The sequence below is a fragment of the Scardinius erythrophthalmus genome (assembly GCF_964197995.2).
Source record: "Scardinius erythrophthalmus genome assembly, chromosome: 16".
Taxonomy (NCBI): Eukaryota; Metazoa; Chordata; class Actinopteri; order Cypriniformes; family Leuciscidae; genus Scardinius; species Scardinius erythrophthalmus.
In genome coordinates this window covers 25,015,371-25,037,330 of record NC_138236.1, presented here as the reverse complement: position 1 = coordinate 25,037,330, position 21,960 = coordinate 25,015,371, and the positions used below count along the sequence as shown (strand labels likewise).

General features: G+C 36.7%; 1 protein-coding gene across 1 annotated transcript; it reads right to left on the bottom strand.

The window, feature by feature from the left end:
• Window positions 1–258: 258 nt before the first annotated feature.
• Window positions 259–20,392, bottom strand: skap2 (src kinase associated phosphoprotein 2). The gene is made up of 15 exons (XM_081389472.1): window positions 19,993–20,392; window positions 19,842–19,895; window positions 19,639–19,709; window positions 18,912–19,017; window positions 18,786–18,811; window positions 17,967–18,065; window positions 15,208–15,288; window positions 15,057–15,140; window positions 13,780–13,904; window positions 13,630–13,693; window positions 13,408–13,524; window positions 12,769–12,852; window positions 9,085–9,209; window positions 858–960; window positions 259–642 (listed from the first exon to the last, which is right to left on the bottom strand). Exons 1-14 carry the CDS (start codon window positions 20,169–20,171, stop codon window positions 868–870), a joined length of 1,308 nt encoding a protein of 435 aa, XP_081245598.1. The 5' UTR covers window positions 20,172–20,392; the 3' UTR covers window positions 259–642; window positions 858–867.
• Between the last annotated feature and the right edge of the window lie 1,568 nt (window positions 20,393–21,960).

The window sequence follows — 21,960 nt, the reverse complement described above, 5'->3', positions numbered from 1 at the left end:
TCCATGAAGACACGATCCGATATGCCAAACACCTCTCCTACAGCAGATAATTAATTCCACATCTGAATAACTGCTTTTTGATTTGTTTGTTATGTTCTACATAAAAGGTCAGAGATTTTGTTTCCCATCAGTTCGCTACGTACAGCTACATTGTGACTGTACGTCCAAACAGCCTGTGTAGAAACCTGTCTTCTGTGGTCTACTCTGTTCCTCTGGAGGAATCAAATGGAGTTGCAAATGAAGACATTCCACACATCTGCACTGAAATATTGTGACGCAAGCTTATTAAAAATAACACTGTACGCTGCTGCCACCTGGCGGCTACAATCCAAACTGCTACATAAATACTTGGTGATAGCGGTAACATGCTAGCTTTATTTCATGTCGTTTTTCCTTACAACATCATACAGTTGAAAGGAAGTCACATTCAATCAGTCATCTATATTACATACTAGAGCAAGTTAATTAAATAATAAGCAAAAAGTATCACATTCCTCACTGAACAAAAGCTGCTTTACAATTAATTGGGCTTTTTAACAGGCAGTATGCTTTACATATCAGCTACATAAAATAATAGAAACACACAGAATGAGATGGCAACTTGTGGAACATGAAGCTACAATGGCAGGTCATCCGAGGTTCCTAGAAATGAACAAAAAAGAAAAATATTTGATGTTTGACTGTACTTTGTTAAATTGCTAGAACACTAATAGCAAAGAAACGCAACAAGTGACACATTGAATTCTAAGTGAAATTTTGAAGTAGAAAGACTTATGAATATGTGAAACATATACTCTAATAATCTTTGTTTTATTTACAATTTTGAAAAATCATTTTTTTACCATTCATTTTCTCACCTCAGACCCTTTACAGCACATACAGTTCCATAAGATACTCCTTAGGCACGATTCCGATGACCCCTTTCATCTCCCCCACCCACCAACCGAAGATGTCGTACTCCTGTGGGGGAAAAAAAACACACAGAAAAACCGATAACCGACGTTCATTAAACTCACTCACCGTTGAGACCAATCAGAGCAGTGACACAATCAGCGAGGTCAAATCTCATAGGTCAACGCCCAGGGGAATGAAAACTATCAATAGTTCATATTCCCCGTTCATCTTCGGGTTTTGCCTCATTTTCTTCTCATACTGTCTCTATCCGTACATCCCTACCCCCTTTTCCCGCACCCCACCCAATCTCCTCCATTCTGTCTGTCTTTCCAAGGCCAATTCAAGGACACAAGGCCCATAGGACCTATAAAGATTACACAAGAGAATGTGAACGGGCGATATATTTCTTACGGAGCACAACAGATCTGTGAGCCTGAGGACAGAGTCCTTTTCTTTGCATACAGAGACAGATCAGCTCTTCACCAGCTCACGGAAAAGATAACCATAAAGATAAGAACCAGATAAGATCCGTCTCTCTTTCTTTATTCCATAATTACAAACAGATCCCACGGTGCCATTCACTTCAAAGCTACTAAACCCTGTGGGTTTTTTTTTCTCACAGATGCCTTCTAAACTCTGAGGTTACACTGAGGCGGATCTGTCAGGCCACATCGGGATTTCTTTTTCAAAGAGGAGAATGTCGGGAGGCAGTGAGAGGAAACCGGACTGAAATGGACGTTAGATGCACTGAAAGTGTGTCTGGTCTCTACATAAAACTCCATTTCCCAGCAGACCTTTGGAAGAACCGGACAAACTGGGGTTCACGGACCCCCACTGAACTGCAAGAATGCTTTTTAGGGCGGTTAACATGCATATAACATTGATAATTAATATACAAAAACTGAAATAATGAGATTCATTGCAATTATGTTTATTTTATTGACTAGAAGGTCAGTTTTATCTCATATTGACGCTAAAGGGTGCCCTGTGCGTCGGATATTGAAGAAATTTCAAAAGCGTCAGTATATGACGCCCTAGGATGAGAATGCGTTGAAAAACTAACTATATTCCAGAAGAATAGCACGACAATAAAAAAGCCAATTACTGTTTATACACTACGGTTGCATATTGTTTGTGGTCGGAAAAAGTCTTTTATGCTCATCAAGGTTGTATTTATCTGATAAAAATACAGTAAAAGCAATACTATTGTGAAAATTTAAAATATTTTTGAAAATATTATTTATTCTTGAGTTGGTAAAGTTGAATTTTCAGCATCATTACTCCAGTCTTCAGTGATCCTTCAGAAATTATTCTAATATGCTGATTTGGTGCTCAAAAAACATTTATTATTATTATCAATGTTGAAAACAGTTGTGCTGCTTAAAACTATGAGAATTTTTTCAGGATTCCTTGATGAATATAAAGTTCAAAAGTTCGAATTAGATATATTTTGTAACATTAAGTCATGTCTTTACTATATTCACTTTTGATTAATTTAATGCATCCTTGCTGAATAAAAAGAATTAATTTCTTAAAAACAAAATCTCACTAACCCAATACTTTTTGAAGTGAAATTTCTGATAATTTTGTTAATTTTGTTACAAATCACACTTATTAATGTTTCCCACACAGTATAAACTGATTTATATGCTTTGAAATATATAGCTGCCTTTATATTTTAGGAAAGGGGGGGGGGGGTCCCATAAAAAGCATTCATTATATTGGCATCAAAAAAAGAAAATCCCGGGGTTATAATATACTATCTTGCAAAGACAGAACACAGTAACGCATTTAGTCAAAACTGAGTTATGACTGAATGGGGTCTCTTAAACTATGATCTGTCCTGAGATAGATGAGTTTAGCACGGGATAGAAGTTCAGATTCTGTTTTAGGTTTAGTGTAGTTGCTGTGCTTTGCCTTCGTAGGGCAACATAGAGGTATACAGAGAGGGCCCAGGCTGCGAAACCTTTTCAACTGTGTTTCTGAAAAGGTTCCCACATAAATACGGTCTCTCGTTTGTTGCTCCTGAAAAGAATGCTCAGCTACAGTGAAACCCTGAAACATCTCAATCCCGCGTGCTCGGACTGACATTTAAAGCCTTTTTCCTCTCTGACATTCAAGTCTTTGATCTCCCCAAAGCTGACAAGACACTCACTGCTCATCTACCTTCATCCTTCACCTCACTATCGGAGAAAAAAGGCTCGGAAAGAGCAATGATGTTTGAATCATACCCCATCTGAAGTTAAATATGAAGTTTGTGGTCCCCTACTTGACCCCGGTAGCCTAAGTGATTCCTGCTGTATAATGTATAGTGCTCAGCTCCGGCCAGCAAACCTCTTACTGCCTGCGTCCACGTAACTGTCTATAAAACACAGGTCTGGTTATGCAGCTGCTGACAGCTGCCGCAGACACACACACACTGTCTCTCCACCGCCGACTGTCCTCAACGTGCACCATCCTCCTCACAAGACTAAAAAGAAAAGGAAAAACTTGCTGAAAGACCATAGGGTTCAATAAATCTTTCTTTAACTATCTGTAAAGCTTAAGATGTAGGAGTATAGCCTAAAATATATTACATTTATGCATTCTAATTAAGTCAGGTGTGTAGATCAGTTGTTTTTAAAGTGCTTGTTTTCAGACTTTTCTATTAACAGAATCTGGGAGTGTGGATGTGTTAAAATACATCGTTTAAATCTTGATTTTATGATAATTAACTATTTTAATATATTAATATGAATTTATTAATTTAAAAATACTTTTAAGTCATCCAGGGGCACCTTGGTAGTTTGCTAGCCTCCACAGTCAAGAACCTGTGTGCTATACAAATACATTTGAATGATTCATAATGATTAGTAATTAAGTCATTTTTTGATAATGTAAATTTAATGATGATCTTTAATTCATTAATTCAAATACTTCATTTTAATTAATGATTTAAATAACATTTTAACATTACAATACATTTTAACAAAACAATAATTTAATGTTTTTATATCACACCTTTTAATTATATATATATATATATATATGTGTGTGTGTATGTATATGTGCGCATATATATGGTCATGACATATGTGCATATTATATATATATATATATATATATATATATATGGTCACGACATAAATGTGCATATTATATATATATATATATATATATATATATATGGTCACGACATATGTGCATATTATATATATATATATATATGGTCACGACATAAATGTGCATATTATATATATATATATATATATATATATGGTCACGACATATGTGCATATTATATATATATATATATATATATATATATATATATATATATGGTCACAACATAAATGTGCATATTATATATATATATATATATTTATATATATATATATATATATATATATATATATATATATATATATATATAATATGCACATTTATGTTATATTATTTATATATATATATATATATGTGTGTGTGTGTGTGTATTTCATATGCATGTATATATATATATTCACACATGCACACACATTTGTGTTAAAATATATAGCATTCTTTAAATTTTAAAAATAGGTTGGCATTAAGTCGTTTGAAAACTCCTGCTGGACATTACTGCAGAATTACGCAAGTAGAGATAAAAGTGCTAAGTGTGTTAAGGAGCAGGAGTCACACACCTCATCCCACACAGGCTGCCAGATATAGGGCAGTTGTCCGGGCTGTGTGAAACGAGACAGGAAGTGCACATGTGAAAGCTTCCTGTTAGCCGTCCTTTGATACAGACACACCTCGCTGACAGGGCAGCGTCTGGTGCCGTGTGTGTGCGAATATGTGCGCGTGCAGGAGGGTCAGATTAGAAGGCGAGTGTGACAAATAAGTCTGCAACAGGAAAGCAATGCAGACCTCACACTCCGCCAACATGCCCACACACACAGCGCCCATCTAAGGAACCCGGTCACAATACAGACTTGCTAAATTAGTGTTTAGCAGACCAAAAGAATATTCTAAAGGTCATTTATGTATAATTTACTATAAGATGAATAATTAAAATCCTGCATTATTAAAAGAAAATTATTATGTCATATTCAGCTGAAATGATGTGGGTCTTTGAGGTTTACAATGCTGCTGGACCCCAGACGGACCATGTGACGCACTATTTTGACCAAGCATCATTTACAGCACACACTGGCCTGCTTTGAAAAGAAGAGAGCTTGGTGTGTGTGATTTAGGGCCCTGACACCTCCCCCTGGTCTGATGGTCAATACCCTTTCAGAGCCACTGAGGGTCTGGACAGGGGGGTAAATGGGGGGAGGGGAGGGGGGGGGGTGTTAGACTTGCAGCTGCTGCATGGCCAAGGGGAAGGAGGTAGGCCACTAATAGCCCCACTGGCCCGTTCCCCAGACTGCTCTGAATGGCCTGTGAGCCACAGCTGGACACTAAACCCACACCAGCTTTACGGTCATCCGCAAGCCTGGCTGAAGGAAGGGGGGAAGGGGCTATGCTACAAAAGACAGCCAGCAATATTCATGGTAAACCAAAGCTGTGCAGTGCCCATAAAATAGCAGGAATACAACACAGCATCACTGGACTGTGTCGAGCAGACCTTTCCTAGCATATTTTGCTTATCTCTTTTATGGAGTGCAATACATTTCATGTGTATTTCATATGCATGTATATATATTATTATTTGTACAGAGACAATGCTTTTTACAATTTCAATCCCACCCCAAACAAACCTGGAAGTGCCTTAGAAGATATTAATAAAAATGTTACAATCAATAAAAATAAGACCATAAATTAAACATAATAGTAATACACACACACACACATATATATATACACACACACACACACACACACACACACACATTACTAATATAATATATACATTACTAATATATATACATACATTACTAATATAGTAATTAGAGTAAATATAAAAATAAAAATAAATAAACTGAAGTCACTCCACTTTTGGACATCATGATCAATTGCTCAAAGCTGAAGCTTTAAATGGTGCTTTTAGTTAAATAAAATGCAAAACAACACAATGATGTCTTCCAAAAAGCACATTTCCTTTTGTTGATAAAGCATGCTGCCTTACTAACTCTAGGCACAAGATGGCAGACTTGCTCTGAAAAACCCAGTCACCCCTGGATCCCATTCAGACCATATTCTGTCATTTTCTGACAGCTTGCTGACTTTTAACAGAATGAGATAATTTCCCCATTGGCATGCTTTATATATCCATTACAAATTATGGATTTTTCGCCACTGGTGAAATTGAATGTCATCTCTATTTCTCCTGAAGATACATTATCTTGCTACTGCACATTCCTGTGTCTCTAGTAAAATGAATATAAATAAATTGGGTAGAATTATGAAAAGCTGCATTCAGCAGTTCTTTCTGTCAGCTTCTTTCCCGTGTAATCACTTCTGGAGACCTAAACTTTCACCATTACTTAATGGATCGCACTAGATGACATCATCTAGGCATTGCTAGGCTTTTTTTAGGGGGCTTCAGAACACGTATTCATCTCAGCCCTTAAAAAACATCTTAGATGAATCCGTCAGGCCACTTGAAAATCTCATGTTTGCTGCAGAGAGAAATCAGAGATGATTTTACTCTGAATCCTCTATTTACCAATCATTTAAAAAACGAATTACATTAACGTATTAAAACCCTTTGTTCTACTCGATGGCAGACAACAGCATGTGGTGACAGTATATTATAATATTATATTCGGTATAGCACTGGGCACTATCCCAGTCTACAGCCCTCCACTTCTATCACTGTGAGTTCCAATGACAATCACAAAAATGCAAAACAAATACTGTACCATTAGATATACTTAGGTACAAAACGATGCATTTTTTAATCAATTCTTGATTTATTTAAAAATTATTGTCAGAGTAGGAGCATTTAAAAATCGCTCACTCTTAATGCAATAAATATTCCTCTGACCCATAACAAGCTCATATTCCAATAAGAAGCCGAGCCCCATGAAATTTAAATCCTAGGATCAAACTCCCATACAAGAGGATACACTTATTTCTTTGTCCCATCTATTAATTTATTCAAAAATACATTAAAATGTAACTCACACATACACTGACACTTTTCTATAATGAGAATTTTTAATTAATGTATTAAAATTCATTTTGAAAATATCAGGATGATAAAACTGTCCTGATATCCTAATGGAAAAAAAAGAATGATATTCTTAAAAAGAAAACCTTATTAAAGGGATAGTTCGCAATTAAAAATCTGTAAAACCTCCAGAACCTTCTGTCCCAAACCTGTATGACATTCTTTCTTCTGTGGAAAAAAGCTATTTTAAGAAATGTCTCAATGTCTTTTTTTTTTTTTTTTTTTTTTTTTTTTGGTAGATACAGTGGAAGTCTACAGTCACCAAAACTGTCTGTATTGTATTGTATTGTAAAAAAAAAAAAATATATATATATATATATATATATATATATATATATATACACACACACACACACACATGCAACATGCACATGCACGAGCAACATGAGGGTGAACTAGTTTAAGCAGTTTAGCTTTATCTTTATTTATAGTTTCTTGAAACATTTGAACAAAATAATAAATCAATACTGCTTAATTTTTTTTTTTTTTTACTTTTGTCTACAAAATCAAAGACATGTGGTGCAACCAACAAGAAGAAAAAAACAAAACAAAACAGGAAATGATATCAGGACACTCTTGCAGATCTTCATGACTGTGTGTCAAAGGTCAATCTTTTTAAATATCAAATAGTTTGACTTTTTTTTTTAATGACAAGGCATGGTTAGTTCAGGATGTAAAATGTCATGTGGTACAACTACTCCAAAACTTGATATTTATTAAATAATTTATATTTGTAAAACATTTGACTATATAATATATATATATATACACACACACATATATACATATTATATAGACAAAAACTTGTTTTTTTTATACAAAAACTCGATTTGACAGCCCTAATATTAGTGTGTGTGTGTATATTATATTATATTATATTATATTATATTATATTATATTATATTATATTATATTATATTATATTATGTTATATTATATTATATTATATTATATTATATTATATTATATTATATATTTATTTATTTATTTATTTATTGATGGTTACACCACTTGACATTTTTGTCATTAAATTAGTCATTAAACTTTGAAAATGTAAATGGCATTGAATAACTTGAAATGGTATTAAAGTTTTCCAAAGCCATAAAGAACACAAAGAATATATTTAGAATAATTTGGCACATGTGGTCTAGATCATGGACACTTATAGTGCATCATTGTCCCACAAAGTTCTTAACAGTTGTTCACTTATCCTGTAGAACAGAGATGATATAAAAACACCACCATAGCGTCAATACCTCAAAACCCCTCTTTCTGAAATAAGAACGCAAGAACACGATTCTAATTTAAGATTTCCAGTTTCTGTCTAAAGGGCAACAGTGCTAAGTAGACAAACCGCACGATAGCGAGTTTGTTTCAGGGAACGGATCAGCCCGAGCTATTTTAAGTAGCCCTGAGAGGTACTGAGCTAATTCTGTTAGCCAGGTACAAACCCCACAGGCAGTACCCAGATCTGCACAGCCTGCCTATGCATCGGAGCTGACAGGTAGGGGAAGTTTTCAACCAAACTCACTTCTACACCACACCTGGTACGAATAGAGAGGTGGATTCAGCGTTTCCTGAGAACACAGACTGCCATTACAGCCATAAATAGTGACTGGCTGAGATGTGTATATGCTAAAGGTCTGCGTACGCTTGCCCTAACGGAACATGGCGTTGAGCAGTCTACCAACACTGAAATACCCCTACACACACACACACACACGAGCTCCGAGTGGGCAGACATGGAGAGGTGACAGAATGCCACTGACTGCCAGACTGCCCAGCTCAGGGCCAAGAGCACTAAAACGGTTTCCGTAGTGACAGGACTAATCCCATCACCGTGCGCAGAGAGGGTGCATTTAGCTTAGAAACCTCACTGCCGAGCACACGAGACACCGAAACGATCCTTTTACATCTGACTCTTATGCGTTAACCAGATGTCACAGAATATTTTTTCTAACGTTTATTTTGCAAATTCACGTTTTCCTGCTGACGTCTAACAGGGCAGGGTAATAAACATTTAATATTATTTCTGTCCCCGATAACTCCCGTCTTACCTTGCTGAGGATGTAGACTGTGTCTCCTCTTTTGAAGGACAGCTCATCGGGGTGGTCGCCAGCACAATCCCACAAGCCCTGGAAGAAGTTTTCATAGTCTGTGCTCTTGTTCACTGCTGCAGGGGCTAGAATAATAGAAGATTGAATCAATTATTTAATTAATGAAGAAAGAACAGAGAGCATTTGTGATGGCATTTCAAACTCTATATGCATCACAAAATGTTTATGATGAGCTGTAAAAATGGTGATTGTGGGGTTTGTTGGATTGGTCTCTGAACACCAAAGAGATCTTAAGAGATCTTTGTCCTTGCATGTACACTGGTCAAAGGTTCACTAATTTGAGGTTAGTAAGATGCTTGTGAATGAATGTTGAATGCTCACTAAGGCTGCATCTGCATTTATCTGACCAAAATACAGTAAAAACTGTAATATTGTGAAATATTATTAGAACTGTTTTCTGTTTTAACTTTAATATATTTTAAAAGGTAATTTATTCCTGTGATGGCAAAGCTGAATTTTGATGAATTCTTCAGAAATCATTCTAATATGCTGATTTGGTGCTCAAGAAACAGTTCATCTTATTATCAATGTTGAAAACAGCTGTGCTGCTTAATTTTGTGGAAACTTTTGTGGAAACCATGATGCATATTTTTCAGGATTCTTTAAAGTGATAAATCACCCCAAAAAATAAAAAATCTGTCATCATTTCATAGACTTCTCAATAAAGTCTGGAAACTTCTCATTTCCCAACAACTTGACGGTAGCCATTTACTTTCATAGTATGAAAAAAAAAATACTATGGAAGTCAATGGGGTCCATCAACTGTCTGGTTACCAACATTCTTCAAAATATCTTCTTTTGTGTTCAACAGAAGAAATAAACTCGTACAGGTTTGGAACAACTTGAGGTTGAGTAAATGATGACAATTTTCTTTTTTGAGTGAATTATCCCTTTAATGAAAAAAGTTAAAAAGAACAACATTTAGTTGAAATAGTAGCGCTTTTGATCGATTTAATGCGTCCTTGCAGAATAAAAGTATTTATTTCCTTTAGAAAAAAAAACTCAAACTGATCACAAACTTTTAAATGGTAGTGGAACAATTCCAAGAGTTTCTCTACATGCAATGGTGGTTTGGTGCCTGTCAATGGATCTTCAACGGGAGTTACACCAATTATTGTTTGTTCTCTTATGTAAATACCTTAATATGGTACTATACACATTTATTGTATGGCTTAAAGTGTCCCTGCCATGTTTTATCTATCCACCAAGGGGTCCTTGGTTAAAGACCCCCAGTATAAGTGTTTTTCAGGCTCAGAAAGTTCCACTAGTGGGCAGCAGAGAGTAAAACTTGCTGAGCTGTGGCTTCTGACAGATGGGATGAAACTGTTAACATGTAATGTTAGAAGACATATTTGTTGGAAGTTAACTATATATATAGTTATATAGTTATAGATATATATTTATATATATAAAACAATCTTGAGTTTAAAGGGATATTTCACCGCTGGAAAGATGAATGCGTATTTAAATTGGGTCATTTATGTAGTAGGAATATGAAATTATTTTAGAATTTGGAGCCTTCTAGACTGAGAAAAGCCAGAAAATTTATTTTTGGCTCATGTGGATGAAAGACAACAACTCCCAGAATGCACTTGCTTCGCTGCCCTACGAGGCCACTCCCAAGCCACGCCTACCGGTTACAGAGGGCAGTATTGGAAGAAATGATACAACTTGGCTACTAGTTGATTTGAAACTGAAAAGACGCTGTTTTATCGTGAGATCCCACCCCCTATGGGCGGATTGAAAACATGCGGAACGAGCTCCTACTACTGGCTGTAGTCTCTAGCCTCTGGCCAAAAAAGCCTCAGATGACGCAAAAATCATCATTTTGCATCATCTGAGGTTTTTTCCAGACACACAATATAGAAATCTCTGGTCTCAAGGGGACATGAGGGAGGGAAGCTCAGTCATTCGAAAATACTACCGGGTTTCATCTAATACAAAGCTTAGTGCTAATCGGTGAAGTATCCCTTTAAGTTTCAGTCTCTTATTTTCTGTCTCGATTGTGGATGAAATATGTTAAACTGGTATTTCAGGTAGATTTGCCCTTGGGTTTACAATTACCCCTGCTTGTTCTTGGTGTAGAGCATTATTTATTCATATTTACTAATCTTTAATGTCTGCCCAAAGGCGGCACCATGAGTGGGTGTTCAAGAAAAGTGCTTTCATAAAAAAATAAAAAAACCCTAAAGGTAAATATCTTGCACCAGACTTTATAGCTGGCAGATTCCCAGCTATGCTGATTTGGCAGATTATGATAATCATTTTCTAAATATAACCATACCCACTGCTGCTTTTAAGATTTTATTCAGGGCTGCGTCTTAAACAACCAAGCATCAGTGTTACACCTGCTGCAGTGGTCTGGTATCAGCAGTTACATAAACGCATCCACTTTTCAGGATTTTAAAACATTATGCAAAAAAAATAAAAGAAAAACCCTATCAAAAAAGATGACAACAAATGCTAATAAAGAAAATTCAAATGATAATCTTGCTTTCCAGGATCCACGAAGCCTGTTTTCCCTCCATTATGGCTCTGTCTAGTGCTCTAGCTGGCCTCCTCCCCTGAGCATCTGTCACAAGATCCTGCCTCAGCCATCGTTTCTGTCAGCAGGACTTCCTGTGCTGTGAGCCTGGAGCAGAGGGCCATAGTGGGCCACAGTGCACCAATGGAGTCAGCTTCCTGCCAGTGCCTACCAACCCCTGCCCAGTGCCCAGCACCCAGCAGGAGACATGCTTCCCCCACACAGGGACAGAAAAAACACTGAACCATTTTTAAATAAAAACTGCAAGAGTATTGTTTAGCGTTTGTCTTACCAATAACACCACATATATTCCCAGATCTGCCTGGGTGGCTATCATTTGTCTCTCCAACTTTATATATATATATATATATATATATATATATATATATATATATATATATATATATATATATATATATAAATATAAAAGAGAGGGAGGAGGTCTTTAAAAACAAAAGATGGTAAGTGGAAAGAGAGGGAATGGATATTGCGGGTACATATGGATTTGGCAGGTTAGATGGTGAAGGAACACTGATCTGCCTGGGTGGCTATCATTTGTCTCTCCAACTTTATATATATATATATATACACAGGAATACACTGGACACAGGAATGACCTTCAGGAAGAGACCTGGAATTTTTATTGATTGTTTCTTAGAGTAATGTTTAGCGTTTGTCTTACCAATCAGCACAAATATGTCAAACTAAATATCATTACTCTAAGAAACAATCAATAAAAATTCCAGGTCTCTTCCTGAAGGTCATTCCTGTGTCCAGACGACCTCTCCTATCATCAGTGTTCCTTCACCATCTAACCTGCCAAATCCATATGTACCCGCAATATCCATTCCCTCTCTTTCCACTTACCATCTTTTGTTTTTAAAGACCTCCTCCCTCTCTTTTATATTTATATATATATATATATATATATATATATATATATATATATATATATATATATATATATATATATATATATATATATATAAAGTTGGAGAGACAAATGATAGCCACCCAGGCAGATCTGGGAATATATGTGGTGTTATGGGACAGCGGGGCAGGTAGGGGATGGACAGGCCTGCTGACCCAGTGGTAATTACCTGTCATAGGGGTGGATGGTGGTGGAGGTTTGTTGGCCAGGGACGGGGGCACTGTTTTTATAACAGGCTGGGGTTCATCTTCCTCTGAGAGGGGGAAAATAGATGTTCCAGTTAGAGCGAAGAGCAATATACCAAATTCACAATTTCTGTAGACATTTTCCACCACATCCATAGGGGAATCAACCTGAGAGGTTTTTACATTAATATTTATGTTGACTATCAACATCGAAATTTAATAAATCAATATAATATAATATAATATAATATAATATAATATAATATAATATAATATAATATAATATAATATAATATAATATAATATAATATAATATAATATAATATAATATAATATAGGCCTGGTTTCACAGACAGGGCTTAGATTAAGCCTTAGTTTAATTAGAAAACTTTAAGTAACTTTTATAAACGTGCATTAAATAAAAGCATACTGGTGTGCATCTTGAGACAAAACAATGGCACTAACATATTTTAAGATATGTTTGTGCAAGTTGCTTTCAGTTAAAAGAGCTCAAATATGCATTTTAATCCAGGATTAGGCTTAAGCCTCGTCTTTGAAACCAGGGGAATGATATAATAATTATCAGATAAATACACAAACAACTATGAAATTTAAGTGCAAACCAGGAAGTTCTTCATAGATGTCATCATCGATAATTTCGGGCATGGTTGATTGGGAATGGGATACAGGTAAGCAGTCATCATACTCTTCTTCATCTTCAGGAATGATTCCACCCATGTCTGAGAGTGATAACCAAAATACAAGACATTATGCATTTGTGCAAAAAAAGACCCTGCTAGAACAAGTTTAGTTATTGAGAGTGTTTTTATAATGCGCAGTCCTACCTTTAATCAAAAAGTCAATGTGCTCCACCCACTCTTTAGCATCTTTCTCGGACGCAGCACAGAACTGTAGCAAAAATGTGTTATAAGAGATAACTATCTGATGATAAGAATAAACACTTCATGTTTTACATGAAATGAGAGGGAACCAACCTGATATACACGCTTGTCTGGAGCTGAGATCTCAAAGCAGCAATCTCGCTTTGCATCTTTCCGCAGGGTGTTGTTCAGTTTGACAGTGTATCCGACAATAGTAAACTCTCCCTTCTGCTGTTTATCTAGTGAACATTAGTGCAGATTATTGAATGATACAATTCAAGAAAAGAGAAACTGAATTCAGGAGTGCATTTAATTGGTGACAACCAGTGTTGGGAGTAATGCATTACAAGTTGTGTAATCAGATTACTTTTTTTTTCAAGTAACTAGTAAAGTAATGCATTTCTTTTAAATTTACAACAAAATATTTGAGTTACTTTTTTAAATAAGTAACGCAAGTTACTTTGTTTTCCCATTTATTGACCGACACCTCTCCAGTCCACATGTTGTGAGCGCGGTATAAACCTGATGGTTATTGTAGTTTAGACTAAATGTGAGCAGGCATTTTACTCATCTCACTTGCACAAATCAGTATTCCTCAAAATGGATAATTAAATATGTTAAATTACAAAAATATACTTTATGTATTTAATCTCACTTTACTAACCAATATCTTTGCTGCTGACCTTCGGTAATCCAATTCAACAATACTAATAAGTAAAAAATAATTTTAGATAAACATCTCATTCGTGTTTCATTTTTTTTTATTGCACAAATAAGGAGTCCTCCTCTGAGTCCACACTTTCGTGACGTAACGCCACTTTGACTATCGGGAAGAAGCCTGCTGCGGAGCTCGCTTCTGTGCGGGCTCGCCAAAAGTGTGCATCGAGGGAGCATATTGACCACAAAGTGCTCACGAGCACCCTTCTGAAACCTAAAATGACAAATGTGCACACGGTAGCCATTGTAAGACCAAAGACCGAAAGTGCATATCAAGTGTGCCAATTAGGACAGGGCCCATCTTTTCCTGCATCCTATTTATCTGCGATCCTGAATGGCAGCACAGCTGCAAGGTTTGTTTGAGCTGCGCCCTCTACTGTACAGGAGTAAATTTGCATTTCCTTCATCCTGAGGCTTATTCATTTCACTTTTGGTTTGAAAGGGCCTTTACATTTGCCAAAATTAAAACTGCTTTTTGTTATTAAAAAACAAACAAGCAAGTCCAGCCCAAGTAAGAAAAGGTAACCCAAAAGTTACAAAACACATTACTTACCATAAAAAGTAATTTTTACCATAAGCCAATTTTTAACGCAATATTGTAACGCATTACTTTTTAAAAGTAACTTTCCCAACACTGGTATTGACACATCTGATCATAATAGTATTTTTCCAACCTTTTTCACTGCCATAGTAGTAGAATATGTTGTTACTTAAGGCGCACCATCTCTTCTGCCACTCATTGCCAAAGAAGCTGTGATCTATAGGGAGTCAAATGGAGGTTATTTTTTCCACGTCAACAACATGTTTGTGAACACAGTAACTTACCCTTTCGGCGCTTCTCCAGGTAGCCACTCTTTAAAATAGATTGAAGTTCTTGAGCTGCCACCGGAGGAGACTGTTGAACGCCTGATTACAACAAACAGACAGAAACAGAAATTTATTCAATCTCACTTCAGCTTTTTTTATGACTAGCAGTGAGGAATCCACAAAGAGAAGCACCTGTCTTCACAACAGATTTAATACATTTGCTAAAGGCAACCAGAAAGCTACTTCCACCCCCTTTAGGTTTAAAAATCAAAGGTCGATGTCAAGCGAGACTAAAGTTAGCAGAGATTCAAACCCCGGATGGACTGGATAGAGTACAGCAGTATGTGAAACAGATGCATGGTCTGTTTTCAAAGCAAACCTCCCCTCTCGTTTACACTGCCCTCCCCTCTCTTGTGTACACACTACCATCGCATTGCTGAATGAGTGTGAGTGAACAGAGCAATGTTATGAATGACACCAGAAATTGTGGAATGTTTGCAATTATGTATAAAGTGCTGTCAAGGGAGCATGACACACGCTGACTGTGAAAAGTAAACTAAACACCCTCAGTGTTAGAGCTGATTTCTGTTAAATCTGGAAGAAAAATGTCTGGTAGAACAACTGCCAAAGAAAACATAAATCATGTGTTTTTTAGAGCAAAACAATGGCCAAAAACTAAAAAAAAGATAGTGTTTTGGATAATAAGAAAATAAGAACACAATTTTTTTTCTCCCTTATTGCAAAATAAAAACAAATTAATAAAATAAAAACACCATATACACTATTGATCTAAAGTTTGGGATTAAAAATTTTTCAGTTAAATGAAAAAAATTCTTATGTTCACCAATAGTAATATAGTTAAATACTGCATTATACATACATACATACACATACACACACACACACACACACACACACACACACACACACACACACACACACACACACACACACACACACACACACACACATACATATTATATATATATATATATATATATATATATATATATATATACACATATACATATATACATATATATATATATATATATATATATATATATATATATATACATACATATATATATATATATATATATATACAGTATATGTTCTCTTTGATGGCAAAGCTCTATTTTCAGCAGCCATTACTCCAATAATGATTCTTAAAAAAAATAATATTATTTGAAAATGGTTGCGTTGCTAAATTAGGTCTGGCACTGGCAATTGAGTGTATTTTTCAGGATTTTATGATGAATAGAAAGTTTGAAGAACAGCATTTGTTTGAAATAGAAATCTTTTGTAACATCATAAATGCCTTTACTGTCATTTTTGATCAGTTGAGTCCTTGTTGAGCTTAGATTAAGCCTTAGTTCAATTAGGACATTTAAGTAGCTTTTATAAACATGCCTAAGAAAAACACACTATGTGCATTTTAAGACAAAACAATGGCCCTGACATTAGGATATGTCAGTTCAAGTTGCTTTCAGTTGAAACAGCTCAAACATGCATTTTAGTGTGTGACTAGGCTTAAGCCTTGTCTGTGAAATCTGGGGTTAATATGAACACCCTTGAACTAACTTTATCCATGTTAACTTACAGTGCTAACTTCAAAAGCAGCAAATGTGGTTGCTAGAGGCTGCAAATAAATAGTGGTGACACGCTTTGCCTTCATCTTCACGTATAAAACAAGCTTCCTTTTTATGGGCTGACTGTATGAAGAGAGTAAAAACTTACAGCTCTCAAACAAGTTACAGAGGTGAAGCTCTGACTCTCAACAAATAAAGCCTGAGAGATGTGTGTGTGTGTGTTCTTTTTTCATGAGAAGAAATCTCTCAAAAAAAAAAAAAAAAAAAAAAAAAAAAAAAAGACAAACGCCCTGTATTTACCCAAATAGTGGCATTATCAGTTGCATGAGCTCATAAAATTCACTTTCTTTAGTACATTTGTCCAAAATAAATATTCGTATAGGATCTGCAGTGTGCACTAAGAGGCTTCGGTCCCATCTTTGAGCTGAACAGCTGTTCTCTCTGGCAAGCACAGAGCAAAAGGACCTATAAAACACATGAGTGCACTAGAGCTGTAAACCTCTGCCTACCATATACATACATTACACACAAACCACTCCCAGCCTGTATCCCATCCTCTTGATTCTGTGAGTTTCAGAATGCAATAATCGGATATGTGGCATGACTCAAAAATGATTCGGATGAATTCGATTCCCTTGAATGTAAATTCTACCAACAGCGTTCATTTAGCAGAAGCTAACTAAAACAGAAGCCTGAATTGACATTGGATGTGGACGGCATTGTCTGAGCTGCAGACCATAAACCATTTGCTCAGAGACAAAAGAGAGCTAAACCCTTAACGTCTGTGCCTTCAAACCGTTCCTGAGACTGTTGCCGGGTTACATCAGTCTTTCAAGCACCTCATTCAGCTTTTGTGTTGTTCTACCACTACTAAAAAAATTCTAGACAGGACATGACAAAGGACTGCCACAATGATACTGTGTTATGACAGCTAAAGCTGCAGAAAAGGTGATAAGTGATTCATTCATAACCGGAAAGAGATAGGTTTTTTGTTTCTTAATTTATGTGAATTTTATACATGCAACCTGTGTGCAGAATAAATTGCCATGATTCTTTTATAATACTCACAATTACAGCATTCCTCCATGAGAGAATTCAAGGGAACAGTCGCATGATGTCCCTGTCTCAACATGCTCTCTTGTAACACTTTGAATATTGCAATAAATCCCACAATTTTACACTCACCATCATAAGCGTTTTCATCATCCCTGTCAGCCTGCTCTGAGTGAAGCGATCCTCCGTCGTTGGTGTCCGCTTCGTCAGGCTCTGGGAACTCTTCATCTCCTACACAACAGAGTCTTCATCAGCATTCCCAAAAAGAGGCAGCTAGGAGGCCACATTTTCAATCCTCCACCAGAAAAAGACACATTAACTAAGATTATCTAATTCAGATGTTATCCATGTTGCTTGCATGGAGCCTGGGAAGATAAGCATGTTGCATGAAGCATTGAGTGGCACTCAGCCATGTTGTCTCAATTCACTAGAAGCTCACTTTGCATAGATTTGGGATATTAATATGGAAGATATCTTATAACACTAGCCTATTTGAATCACATTTCCTGATAATTTCATGTATAAAGAGCATACTGATGGGAAAGCGTGAATTATGCACATGTTTGTGGTATAATGTTGTACTTCCTGGTCACATTGTAATGGGGGGTAATAGTGCAGCTGTAAAGTGCATGTGTTTCCTTGCCCACAACGTGCTAAACCATACCCAGCCCTCTACCCACATCTTAGCTGTAAATTCATTATAGGAAACACAAAATTCATCAGGGAACAGTCTGGCGTGAAACTTTTCATATGTTCCCATCAGGAGAGAAAAATTAATGTTTGCATATCATGAATAAGTAACTTAAACAAACTCTCAAATTCAATGAATGCTAACTGCAGCACATCGTAGGCTAGCCTACCCTATCAGTGTGACTTGTTCACTTCATCATGCTTGTCTTTTAGCCCCTCCCCTAGACACACGCACATTCACAAACACACACCGAAACTTACGTTTTTCCTTGAAATCTTGTGAGTAGCTGGAACAGAGATTAGATTTGTTGAATACTATATCAACATAGGGTCAAAAACATATTCAGGTCAACAGTAATTACATAAATCTGCCTCGTAGTCTCGTACCTCGTTTTCACATCTTTAATGCGCTTGATAAAGGCATCCTTTCTCTCTTTTGCTTTCTTGCTCAAATTCTCCCCTTTGAGGACATCCGTCAAAAATGTTTCCAGGTCTGAAAACAGATGAAGCGTAGCCTGTCACTTTGCAGCCTTGAATTCCTCATTAGAATTACGACTAACGTTATTCTAAACTAAACAAGTATAGGCTTTTTGATAAAACACTCGTTGGCCAAAAACAACCCAACTACAGGCAGTCAACTTGCTTTTTGGATGGTAGCTGTGGTCAACCAGCTAATGACAACAACCTGCTCCATCTAATTACGAGTGTAAACCAGCTAACGTTACAATTTTCAAAACCATCGCTAGCATCATGCTGGACTTTCCAACAGGTATGTTACCGACTAAAACTATAAAAATAAAAAAAACTTTATTTCCATCTGCAGTTGAAACTTAACATAGACTCTTTACTTTAGAACACTTAGTTAAAACACAAAATAAATCTATCCGCCCCAGAAAAAAAATAAAAATAAACAAAAGCGGACTAATAGATACTTTGCTCAAACAGGGAAATATTCATAACGTCCATCGTTAGACAAAACTTCCTCTTTTCAGCCAAGTATGAACAAAATGTAATGTAAACTGGGGACAAAACTATTACAGCCTAATCTGATTGCGCTCGAGACCTAAACGTTCGCTTTATAAACTGTTGTTTTATCCAAATATAGCGATGGTACCTGAAATGAGTGTTGTTAAGTCTTCAGGGATGGACCTCATTGTGTTAACCCGCTTGACCCAGTAAGATAGCCTTCGAAACACGGAAGTTACAAGTGGACTGTGAAATACGGAAGAGGCAAATGCCTACCCTGCAGAAACCACTAGCTATTCAAATTAGACAGTATTATTTATCACGTCGGCTCCAGCAGAAACATTTGGGTACCTCAAACAGTGCACTGGGGAATCACACGCTTCCTCGTCCACTTTTACGTGCTCGCTTTGACAGGAATAATTAAAGAACACTTTACATTAGTAATTTCACTGCATTTATTGCATTATTCTTTGTATTGACATGTGTCGGTGATAATGTTTACCTTTGGTGTTTCATTAGCGTGAGAGCGGAAAAACAGATGAGAAACATAAAGCATGCCAATCTGAATCTAGAAAACAACAACAAAAACGCCACTACTTCCATAGCTAAGGCACAAAGGCAGCAATCCTCATTCCGTGACTTTGGGTAAGTAACTGAATTGGAACTGTAACTTTGTAACATTCAGTGCTGGTGCATTAGCTAGAGGATTTTAGTGAGAGGATCTAAGGACCTTTAAGAGATTTAGGCCTGCTATTTGGAGTGGGGCCCACTTATCCTGAGGAGGGAGACAGGTGAAGAATGGGGGTGATGCACTGCGTTCATAGAAAAACACATAGCTATCCATCTCCATCTGGCTCTCTCTCTCTCTCTCTCTCTCTCTCTCTCTCTCTCTCTCTCTCTGTGCGCTCCTCTGCTGCTTCACAGAGATTACTGCAGAGAGCAGATCCTTGCCAGGAGACCTGCACTCTGTCACCTTCTCAAAGTTCTTCTCTTAGAGGATGATAAGGAGAGGAATTTGGTTCGTGAGGGGGTTTAATTTTTAAAAGGAATACAGATTTAAATGTATTTTTTCATATTATAATTGGAGTGGGATGGATATTTTGCAGACAAGCCTAGTGATATATTTATGCACATAAGCTGACGAGACTATTTATAGGAATGTCTCGAATGAAAGATTAAAAGGCTAATTTACTTTATAAAGGTATTGGCTGGTATTCAACACTGACATCCTGCATGCTTTTTCACTCGGCTTGAGCGCTGCTTGAACCTCATTTGACCTGGCCACAGATCCATCTGGCGAGGAGGGGGAAAGAGAGGTGAAGTGCCCTTTGACCTTTTGAAGGACAGAGAAGCAGCTTCATATCTCATGCTCCTTGGCCGTGCCTGTTTGATCTGGACTCACCTCAGTTCACACGTCTCAGCTTCTGGCCCACAAGTGGAGGAATGTGTGAGTGTTTTAATGCAGTTAAAGGGATAGTGAAAATTCTGTCATTAATTACTCACCCTCATGTCGTTCCAAACCCATAAGACTTTCGTTGATCTTCGGAACACAAATGAAGATCTTTTTGATGAAATCTGAGAGCTTTCTGTCCCTCCATTGACAGCTACGCAACTACCACTTTTACGCTTTAAAAAGTTCATAAAGAGATCGTAAAGCCAATCCATGTGAATTGAGCGGTTTAGTACAAATTTCCTGAAGAGACTCGATCGCTTTATATGAACAGATTGAATTTAGGCTCTTATTCACATATAAACATTCATCAACACAAACATCAGTTATGATATAAAGAAGCTCAAGCATGTTCGCTTGACATGCAATGAGGTTCATTCTCGTGTTATGCAGCAAGTTTGAGCTTCTGCAAGAACCAATGAGGTTTATTCTCGTATGTTACACAGCACGTTTGAGCTTCTGCAAGAACTAGGGCTGCACGATTAATCGAAATGAAACTGCACGCGACTATAAACTGCAAAGGCTGCGATTATTTTATATCGCAGCTTGTCAGTGCACTTTGGCCGATCGGTAGTAAATGCTCCATCTGAAAGCCAGAGGGCGCTTTAAATGATTTAAATGCTTTGATTGATTTATTAAATTGTGTCTTTTGTTGGACAAGAGGTTATAAATGCTTCGTGTAAGTTTGTAAAGATGTTTGACGCGTGTTGCTTTTTCAAATGCACGTTAAAAGCGACTCAAACTCGCAGTGCTTTGCGAGCTGACAAGCTGAGCATACAAAATAATCGCTGCCTTTGCGATTTCATAATCGCAATAATCCAAATCGGTTTAAGTGCGATTTCACGTTAATGTGCGATTAATCATGCAGCCCTAGCAATAACCAATGAGGTTCATTCTCTTCTGTTATGCATCACGTTTGAGCTTCTGCAAGAACCAATGAGGTTCGTTCTCATGTTATTCAGCACATTTGAGCTTGGTAGTTGCGTAGTTGTCTATGGAGGGACAGAAGTCTCTCAGATT

Excerpts from the sequence above, each read along its gene's own strand:
- skap2 (XM_081389472.1), bottom strand. The coding sequence starts at position 20,171 with ATGTTACAAAGTTACAGTTCCAATTCAGTTACTTACCCAAAGTCACGG. Across the intron at positions 13,905-15,056 it reads CTACTATGGCAGTGAAAAAG|ATAAACAGCAGAAGGGAGAG; the intron begins GTTGGAAAAATA and ends AATGTTCACTAG. Across the intron at positions 13,694-13,779 it reads CAGACAAGCGTGTATATCAG|TTCTGTGCTGCGTCCGAGAA; the intron begins GTTGGTTCCCTC and ends TTTTTGCTACAG.